General features: G+C 44.1%; 1 protein-coding gene across 1 annotated transcript; it reads left to right on the top strand.

Annotated features, from left to right (window-relative positions):
- The first annotated feature begins 465 nt into the window (after positions 1 to 465).
- TppII (Tripeptidyl-peptidase II) lies at positions 466 to 7,083 on the top strand. The gene is made up of 13 exons (XM_017175946.3): positions 466 to 1,165; positions 1,931 to 2,178; positions 2,245 to 2,581; positions 2,641 to 3,190; positions 3,466 to 4,020; positions 4,087 to 4,208; positions 4,276 to 4,432; positions 4,497 to 4,690; positions 4,751 to 4,914; positions 4,973 to 5,084; positions 5,149 to 6,138; positions 6,200 to 6,527; positions 6,594 to 7,083. Exons 1-13 carry the CDS (start codon positions 892 to 894, stop codon positions 6,964 to 6,966), a joined length of 4,404 nt encoding a protein of 1,467 aa, XP_017031435.2. The 5' UTR covers positions 466 to 891; the 3' UTR covers positions 6,967 to 7,083.
- Positions 7,084 to 10,447: the final 3,364 nt, after the last annotated feature.

Below are 10,447 nucleotides of genomic sequence, written 5' to 3'. Positions count from 1 at the left end.
AGTGTTACTACAATAAGAAATTCATATTTATTATAATGCAATCACTACAATAATATAAAATATATATAAAAAATGCCAATAACCTCGCCGAACTGATGATAATAAAATGTACTATATGAATAATTATCTTTTTTCTATATTTATAAATATACAAATAATAAGTATAATAGTATTTGGTTATGTAATCCCACCATTTTCACTTTATTAACAGATAATTGAATTATTAAACATTAATTTTCTTTAACGCACTTAACTCCTATTCCAATTTTCAAGAAGCTTATGGTGCCTTTGTGCTTGAAAATTTTTCAAGTATTTAAGCAGTGTTGGAAAGTTTCGACGAAAAAAAGAGATGGGCTAATGTTGGAAAATATTAAATGCGATGAATTATCGAAGTTTTAGTTGATATTAAAAATGACAATCATTAGTAGTCTATTTAATTTGGAGTGTTTAAGTTTAGTTGTTTTGTTTAGTGTTCGGAATGAACTGACGGTCGTCCCGCTCAACCGGAGGATCATCCTCCCTAAGCCTATGATCAAATCTAATATAAAATATGTCTAAATTTTAATTAAATTAACTTGATCAAAATTTCCGACCCATTTGAAAAATTTTAAGTATTGCATGCATTCCCATTGGTAATATAAACAATAATATGGGTTATTGCATTTAATGCGAATGAATAATTTTGGAGATGACTGTATGACAAAACAAACCAAAGCAGTACAAGAAATCAAAAACAAAAACGTGAAAGAGAAAACACCAATGCTGGCCAACTGTTGTTGAAATCTGGCCAAGAGATTAAAGTATAAAAGCATATCACTTACGTTCATCAAATAGGGATTGTCGGTCAGTCGGAAATCGCGCTGGTACATCACTCGGCTGAAGCGCTCGTCCATGTTGCGACGGAAGGCCTGCGGAGCATACGAAAAATATCAGAAACCGCGAAGAAATCTATCCGGCATCCAGGCACACTCCTGGCGACAAGTGCGTGGCGTAATTATGTTAAACAAAATCCGTTTAGTGCACAACCAACAGCGATTATATAAGAACTTCAGGCTGCTCGGCCAGAGGGCGACCATCAAACTCACATTGCCAATCGTGACCTTCTGCAGGCCGTACATGGCGTATATGGGCACCGACAGGAGTGTGGTGATGATCACGGCACCAGGTAGGATTTCGAACCACATCTTGATGGGAAAATAAGTTTTGTTATGATTTTTTCAACAAGACACCCAGACAGTGTGACCGCGTCGCGACCGTTTCAAATATCCCACGAAAAGGTGAAGTTTCAGGTGCCGATAAGTAATGGGCCAATGTGTTATCGGTCGCCTAGTGTTGGCAATGTAACAAGTCAAAAGTATCAGTGACCTGTTCACTTGGAACCTGTGACTAAACAGCTACACTTGCTGGGAAAACTATACGTATCACAATGCTTTGAAGCTTTGGCGTTAAAAAAAATGCTTTACCAAAAAACTAATAATATTTCGTACTCCTTTTATGTTACTTATTTACGTATACCGCTTATAGTTCCATATAATACAACACGTAAGCTTCGTACTAAACCCTGGTATACTACATTTAGCCGAATAGAAAAAATCAAAAAAATAGTCACCCGCTTATTTTTCAATCAAAGCCCAGTCTCAAGACCTGTTGTATTCTCATACATAAAATTTTATTATTTTAAACTACTGGACCTTTCATTTAAAAATCAACAATGCAGATGTATTCCAGTCATATAGCCGGTATTTTCGGCGTCGCTGGAATTACTGAAAATATATATTTTAGTATAGTATGGGTTTCTTTAATTGAATTATTATTATTATTGAAAAACAATTGCTACCAGAGCTATCTGCTCATCACTGCTGCAGTGTCAGCTATTTTTGCAAACGACTAAACGGTCACACTGAATCCCCCTTCGATTCTCCAAAAACAGCGAGCAGAAAAGAATTTGCAAAGTGTTCTGAGCGCAGCAACAACAACGAGAGCCACAAATCAGCGGAGAACAGGAGCATGAGTATGGCCACCAGCGGTATTGTCGAGTCATTTCCCACGGGCGCCCTGGTGCCCAAGGCCGAGACGGGGGTGCTGAACTTCCTGCAAAAGTATCCGGACTACGATGGCCGCGACGTCACCATAGCCATCTTCGACTCCGGTGTGGATCCTCGTGCAACGGGACTTGAGGTGAGTTGGCATTTTTTCGCAGCGCCAAGCGGTCGGCAGCTAATTGATTTCTCTGCTCGGATGCAGACGCTCTGCGATGGCAAGACGGTGAAGGTGATCGAGCGCTACGACTGCTCCGGTTGCGGCGACGTCGACATGAAGAAGAAGGTGACGCCCGACGAGAACGGCAACGTAAAGGGACTTTCCGGCAACACGCTCAAACTCAGTCAGGAGTTGTTGTCCTTAAACACGGATCCCGAAAAGACTGTCCGCGTGGGCCTTAAGAGCTTCAGCGATCTGGTGCCCAGTAAAGTGAGGAACAATATCGTTGCCCAGGCGAAGTTGAAGAACTGGGACAAGCCCCACAAGACAGCCACCGCGAACGTCAATCGCAAGATTGTCGATTTTGAGTCACAAAACCCAGGTGAGCCAACAACGCACTGACCCAGCTGCAACTGAGTAACCGAAAAATCCTTCCGCCAGGGGAAGCCTCGAAGCTGCCCTGGGACAAAAAGATCGTAAAGGAGAACCTAGACTTTGAACTAGAGATGCTCAACAGCTATGAGAAGATGTACGGCGACATTAAGACCTCCTACGACTGCCTCCTTTTTCCCACGGCCAACGGCTGGCTGACGATCATCGATACCACGGAGAAGGGCGATCTGGAGCAGGCCCTGCGCATCGGCGAGTACTCGCTCACGCACGAGACCCGCAATGTGGACGACTTCCTGTCCATATCCGTGAACGTGCACGACGAGGGCAATGTGCTGGAGGTGGTGGGCATGTGCTCGCCCCACGGTACCCACGTTGCCTCCATTGCCAGTGGTAATCACAGCTCACGGGACGTTGACGGAGTAGCTCCCAATGCCAAGATCGTATCGATGAGCATCGGAGATGGGCGTTTGGGGTCCATGGAGACCGGTACCTCCTTGGTGCGGGCCATGACCAAGGTGATGGAGCTGTGCCGCGACGGCAGGACCATCGACGTGATCAACATGAGCTACGGCGAGCATGCCAACTGGTCGAATTCCGGGTAAGCAAGTCTTGGCTTTGGTAACAGCTAATCCCAGAGTTGTGGCTGTCTTTTAGGGGATCGGGTGAAGTGCGTCGCAGACGAAAGAAGATGGGTGCGTCGAGGTAAATGACAGATATAAGATATCCGAAAACTCTCCACACACCAATCCTCTTGTCTCCGACACTCTCCAGCCGCCATCCAATCTCCAGCAAACACATCACTTCAAGCTGACGACAGAATTGGTCAAACTGTATCTTTAATGACTCCTTATCTCTCTCTCTAATCTCACGCAGCCGGATTGGGGAGCTGATGAACGAGGTAGTCAACAAGTACGGCGTTGTTTGGGTAGCCTCGGCCGGCAACCACGGTCCTGCTCTCTGCACCGTGGGCACTCCGCCGGACATCAGTCAGCCCAGTTTGATTGGAGTGGGTGCCTACGTGTCCCCCCAGATGATGGAGGCCGAGTATGCGATGCGAGAGAAGCTGCCCGGCAACGTCTACACCTGGACGTCGCGGGATCCCTGCATAGACGGCGGCCAGGGCGTGACAGTGTGCGCTCCAGGCGGAGCCATTGCGTCCGTTCCGCAATTCACCATGGCCAAGTCACAGCTGATGAATGGCACAAGCATGGCCGCACCCCATGTGGCCGGCGCCGTGGCGCTGCTCATCTCCGGGCTGAAGCAGCAGAATATCGAGTATTCGCCGTACAGTATTAAGCGAGCGCTCGGCGCCACAGCCACCAAGTTGGGCTACGTGGATCCCTTTGCCCAGGGCCATGGACTGTTGAATGTAGAGAAGGCCTTCGACCACCTGACGGAGCACAAGCAGTCAAAGGACAATATGCTAAGGTGACGGCGTTGATTCTTGAACTTTGGATACTCTTAACTAACCAACTAACTACTCCACCTCCTTAGGTTCTCAGTGCGCGTGGGCAACAACCAGGCTAAGGGCATCCACCTGCGCCAGGGCGTTCAGCGGAAGTTCGTCGATTACAATGTCAACATTGAGCCGGTCTTTTTGAACGACAAGGAGGCGGGTATGTAGGGAACCTCTGGTAGAATCTAGAATCTTGGCACTGAGCATTTCGTATTCCTTCGCTGCAGACCCCAAGGAAAAGTTTAACTTCAATGTGCGCCTGAATCTGATAGCCTCGCAGACCTGGGTGCAGTGCGGAGCCTTCCTGGATCTCAGCTACGGCACCCGTTCCATTGCGGTGCGCGTGGATCCAACTGGCCTGCAGCCGGGCGTGCACAGCGCCGTGTAAGAAGCTTCCATGTCGCGAACTATTTCCACTTAATTGGTGTTTCACTATTTCCCCACATAGAATTCAGGCCTTTGACACGGACTGCGTGCAGAAGGGATCTCTCTTTGAGATTCCCATTACTGTGGTCCAGCCGCATGTCCTGGAGTCGGAGCAGAACACTCCCATCTTCGAGCCCGCTTCCAAGACCGTGGAGTTTCAGCCGAACACCATCCAGAGGGACTTTATTCTCGTGCCAGAGCGTGCCACTTGGGCGGGTGAGTAGTCTGCGCCGCAAGATAACTTGGGATCCCTTCAATGACTCTTATTTTCTCCAGAGCTGCGCATGCGTGTCACCGATCCCAATCGCGGCAAGGACGTGGGCAAGTTCTTCGTGCACACGAACCAGCTGCTGCCCAAGCAGTCCTGCCTCAAGCTGGAGACCATGAAGATCGTGCCTGTGGGCTCGGAGCACGAGTTCACCACGGTTTTCAAGGTTAAGGTAAAGTGGATCTGCCATATATTCCGATCTTTTTAAACAGCAAACTTCCTTTTCGCAGGGTGGCAAGATTCTGGAGCTGTGCATTGCGAAGTACTGGTCCAACTTTGGGCAAAGTCACCTGAAGTACAGCCTGGTGTTTCGCGGCCTTGAGGCCCACAATCCAAATGCCTGTGAGTGGATTTAATACCTTGTTAAGTTTCTTTTAACTCACGGAATGGATCGGATCTCTTGTAGATGTCATGCATGCGGCTAGTGGCATTCACAAACTGGAAATCGAGGCCTTGGTGTCGGAGGACTTGCAGCCGCAGCTGCAGTTGAAGAACGCCGTCGTGGTGCTGAAGCCAAGCGAGGCCAAGATCTCGCCGCTGAGCGCCACCCGGGACGTGATACCAGACGGACGCCAGGTGTACCAGAACCTGTTGGTCTACAACCTGAACGTGGCCAAGCCGGCCGAGGTGTCCTTGTATGCCCCGATCTTCACTGACTTACTCTACGAGTCAGAGTTCGAGTCGCAGATGTGGATGCTGCACGATGCGAACAAGGCCCTTGTGGCCACCGGCGATGCCCATTCCCGCAACTTCTACACGAAGCTCGACAAGGGCGACTACACCATTCGCCTGCAGGTGCGCCACGAGAAGCGCGATCTGCTGGAGAAGATCTCGGAAGCCAATATGGTAGCCTCCTACAAGCTGGCCAATGTGCTCAGCCTCGACTTCCACGAGAACTACAACCAGTGCATTGTGGGTGGGCGTAAGTTTGTCTCTGCACCTATGAGAGGCGCCACCCGTGTGCTCTACATTGCCCCCATTGCCCAGGAGCGGCTCACAAAGGCCAATCTGCCTGCCCAGTGCTCCTGTCTGAGCGGCAACCTAATCTTTCCCCAGGACGAGGCTGGTCGTCGTGTGGCCCTGCATCCCTTCCACTATATCCTCAATCCCGCCGAGAAGAAGACGTCCACGAATGGCGCTAGCAACGGTTCCCCTCCGGCCGGCTCCACTGCAGCAGCTGCTGCCGCTGTCACTGCCAATGGCACTAAGCCGAAGGCCACTCCCCAGGCGGCCACATCTGTGGCTAATCCAGCGGCCGGTGATGGTGTCACTGTCCAGAACGATGCCCCGGTGGAGAGCGGTGCCTGCCCTGCCTCGCCCAAGAAGGGCAAAACCAACGCCGACGATTATGCAGAGAGCTTGCGTGACTTCCAGTGCTCGCACATCGTCAAGTGCGGTGAGTTTACCCGAAATCGAAGATGTTTATGCCACTTGACACCTTTGATTCCACCTTCTAGAACCCGAGATGGCCGAGAAGATCTACAACGAGGTGATTGGCGCCCATCCCAAGCACCTGCAGGCCCACTTGCTGCTCATCCAGAGCATTGAGACCACGCAGCTGAAGTCGCAGCTGCCGCTGACTTTTGCCAATGCCCAAAAGTCGTCGCCAGAGGAGGCAGGAGAGGGTTCCGATAAGCAGAAGGAGGAGCAAAAGAAGATGCGCGGCGCCCTTGAGCGCATTGTCAAGCTGGCCGAAAAGGTGATCCAGGAGACCGATTCCGAGGCGTTGCTTTCGTACTACGGCCTCAAGAACGATACTCGGCCCGATGCGGCCAAGATTAAGACGTAAGTAAAAGGTATTTGTTGGAAATTTATCAACTCAATTAACACTCTGAGGGTGTTCCACATTAGCACCATGGACAAGCAAAAGAATAATCTCATTGAGGCACTCAGCAAGAAGGGCATTGCCCTGGCCAAGCTGGCAGTGTTGGATGATAACGTCAAGGATCGTGTGGCCGACATCAACGACCTGTACACGGAGGTCATCAAGTTCGTCGACGCCACCGACTCCAAGGCCATTCAATTCGCCCTTTGGCACGCCTATGCCCATGCCCATTACGGGCGCATGTACAAGTGCGTGGTCAAGCTGATCGAGGAGAAGCGCGCCCGCGAGCACTTCGAGGAGCTGGCCGCCATCAACGCTGCCCTGGGTCACGAGCACATCCGGGCGGTCATCAATCGCATGATGATAACTGCTTTCCCCAGCAGCTTCCGTCTGTTCTAGACATTAGCCGTTCGACAGTAGCCACAATACTAATTATGCACGCTTCAATGCGATCATTGTTTTTTATATATACCGTACTCAATATGTAAATGAATAAAAGATATTAATTGAAAATGCTTCGAAATCGAACCTCATAAAGGGATAGTTTACGTAAACATTTTAGTTTAGACAAGAAATGGAAACTGTTTTTATACCCTTGCAGGGTACTGTCATTTTAGTCAACAGTTTGCAACGGAATGAAGGTGTATGGTCCGACCATATAAAGTATAAATATTCTTAATAAGCATTAACAGCAGAGTCGATCTAACATACAAGCAAAAAAATATTATTTTTTCTTTTCTATGAAAAATTTTATGTTATTAAAGTTAAAATTATTTTGAAACAAGAAAGGAAGCTAACTTCGGCACGCCGAAGTTTGTATACCCTTGCAGATTGGTTTTCATATTTATATTATAAATAATAATGCCGAAAACAGACACTTAACAGAGTTTCATAACATTTTACCTATACTTATTATGTTTACAGTTTGACAGTTACAGTTATACATTCACAGCTTTACATTTTCTCAACATCTACGGATCGCTTCTATGGCAGCTATATGATATAGTTGTCCGATTTTCAAATTATTGTTCCCAAAATTCTGAAATAATACTAAAAGCTCATGTCTCTAAGTAGATAAAAATACGTTGAAAAACAACGAAGTTCTAATTTTTTCTTTTACTTTCCCTATCGTTCCTATGGCAGCTATAAGATATAGTCGTTAGATTTTCATAAAATTTATACCAAAATTCTGAAATAATACCAGAAGCTCATGTCTTAAAGTAGATTAAAATACGTTGAAAAACAACGAAGTTATAATTTTTTTCGATTAATTTTCCGATCGTTCCTATGGCAGCTATATGATATAGTCGTCCGATTTTCATAAAATTTTTACCAAAATTCTGGAATATTATAAAATGGCTATATCTCAAAAATGATTCAATAATATTGAAAAACAGCCAAGTTATAATTTTTTTTCTAAAAGTTTATCGAACATTTGTATGGCAGCTATATGATATAGTCGTCCGATCCGGCCCTTTCCGACATATATAGCAGTGAGAGTATATAGAAGACTATATGCAAAGTTTCATTCAGATAGCTTTAAAACTGACGGACTAGTTTGCGTAGAAACGGACAGACGGACAGACGGACAGACGGACATGGCTAGATCGACTCGGCTGTTGATGCTGATCAAGAATATATATACTTTATGGGGTCGGAAACGTCTCCTTCACTGCGTTGCAAACTTCTGACTGAAATTATAATACCCTGCAAGGGTATAAAAATACAAAACTTTGCCTTAAAATTTGAATTGTTGACCTGGAGAAAAACTAGCACAGAAAAGCTATTCAAATTGAGCTTGATGTTTTTTTCGACTGAGACCTCATATTTTTAAGCTCCGCCTTTTCAAAAAATTAACATTAAGAATATGGAAAAAATCCATTTAAAGACCATTGACCAACTTCAACAGGTGAGTCTTTCTAGCCATGCCGGGAAGAAAAAAAAAAACACTTAATTTTTGTCCCCCTAAAATTTAATAAAAATGTCAAAAATTAAAAACAAAAATTTTATATCTTAAAATTAATTAACTTAATTAAATAATACAAATTAACACAGAACCGCTTTCAGAATTGAAATGAACGCACAAATTGTATAATTCAAATGTATACAAAATTGTCTGGAAATTGCTTCAATCGTTTGTTCTGTTGTTCTTTTTTGTTTTTTTTTTGTTAAGAAAGAATGAAAATGATAACAAGAAAGGAAGCTAAATTCGGCACGCCGAAGTTTGTATACCCTTGCAGATATTATTTCATTAAATTTTACCTATACTTATTATGTTGAGAGTTTGACAGTTACAGCTTTACATTCCCAGTTTTACATTTTCTCTACTTCTGCCGATCGGTTTATATGGCAGCTATATGATATAGTTGTCCGATTTTCATGAAATTTATACCAAAATTTTGAACTAATAAAATTAGCTTACATCTCATAGAAGATAAAAATAGGTTGAAAAACAACGAAGTTATAATTATTTTCTATTAATTTCTCGACTGTTCCTATGGCAGCTATATCATATATTCGTCCGATTTTCATAAAATTTTTACCAAAATTCTGGAATAATATAGAATGGCAATATCTAAAAAATGGTGCAAAAATGTTGAAAAACAGCAAAGTTATAATTTTTTTTCTAAAAATTTATCGAACATTTGTATGGCAGCTATATGATATAGTCGTCCGATCCGGCCCGTTCCGACATATATAGCAGTGAGAGTATATAGTAGACTATATGCAAAGTTTCATTCAGATAGCTTTAAAACTGAGGGACTAGTTTGCGTAGAAACGGACGGACAGACGGACGGACAGACGGACAGACGGACATGGTTAGATCGACTCGGCTGTTGATGCTGATCAATAATATATATACTTTATAGGGTCGGAAAGGTCTCCTTCACTGCGTTGCAAACTTCTGACTGAAATTATAATACCCTGCAAGGGTATAAAGATTAATTTGGATTAACGCTGTGGCCAGCCGGCAATATAGGAATAAAAGAATTGTTCATTGAGATTTGTAAAAGTCTCGGCTATAGGTTGAAAACTTAATCGATACTGGAACATTTATATCTCCGACCCAAAACTATAGCAAAAATAAGATTCAAAGAAAATATAACGGTAGCACCTGAGGTCCTCATTTGTGGATCTTTTTAAATATTGAAAAGATTAAGCTTTCATTTAACCCTTATATCTTCTCTGGCATACGACTTTGAAAAGCCGTTTTTCATAGTTTGACCGCGATTTTCTGAAAACTAAAGAAAACCAAAACTCAGTCGCAGTCGCAGACAAGCCGTTTTCAGTTGGGAACTGCCCGCTCCGCTATGTTCTTATGTTGCCGACCACGAAGCAGTCACTGCTAGACATAGACTGCTTGGATTATATGACATAGGTAATTAAATTACCGTAATTTCGTATTGCCGAGTGCCGATCTGGGCTTAATGAAACAACATTGACAATTTTACCGGTGATTAAAAAAAAAAAATGTTTAAAACAAAATAACATTTTTATACCCTGGCAGGGTATTATAATTATAATTTTTGTAAACAATTTTCAACGTAGAGAAGGAGACGGTTCCGAACCAATAAAGTTTATTTATTATTGACAAGTATCAACAGCCGAGTCGGTCTAGCCCATGTCCATCGGAATTGAATCTTTGCAGAAAGTTTTCTGACTATTCTCATTACTATATACATATGTATCTTATATATGCCGTAGGAACAATGGGGAAAAAAATTGTTACTGTTTTTCAACATACTTTCCTCTATGGTTATAGATATGGTTATTTTGTATTTCAGAATTTCAATTTTATTTGTATATTATTAATTATATAGCTGACATAGGAACGATCAGTCAATTAATAAAAAATTCGACATGTTTTTATCTAGTTTGA

Source organism: Drosophila kikkawai, chromosome 2L (assembly GCF_030179895.1).
Source record: "Drosophila kikkawai strain 14028-0561.14 chromosome 2L, DkikHiC1v2, whole genome shotgun sequence".
NCBI classification, from domain to species: domain Eukaryota; kingdom Metazoa; phylum Arthropoda; class Insecta; order Diptera; family Drosophilidae; genus Drosophila; species Drosophila kikkawai.
Note: the sequence above shows the minus strand (reverse complement) of the source record. Positions and strands in the feature narration are given on the sequence as shown.

Bases quoted from the DNA above. Each gene is read 5' to 3' on its own strand.
- TppII (XM_017175946.3), top strand. From the start codon at position 892: ATGTTGCGACGGAAGGCCTGCGGAGCATACGAAAAATATCAGAAACCG. The intron at 4,691-4,750 runs GTGAGTAGTCTG...TATTTTCTCCAG, and splicing joins AGAGCGTGCCACTTGGGCGG to AGCTGCGCATGCGTGTCACC. The intron at 4,915-4,972 runs GTAAAGTGGATC...TCCTTTTCGCAG, and splicing joins CCACGGTTTTCAAGGTTAAG to GGTGGCAAGATTCTGGAGCT.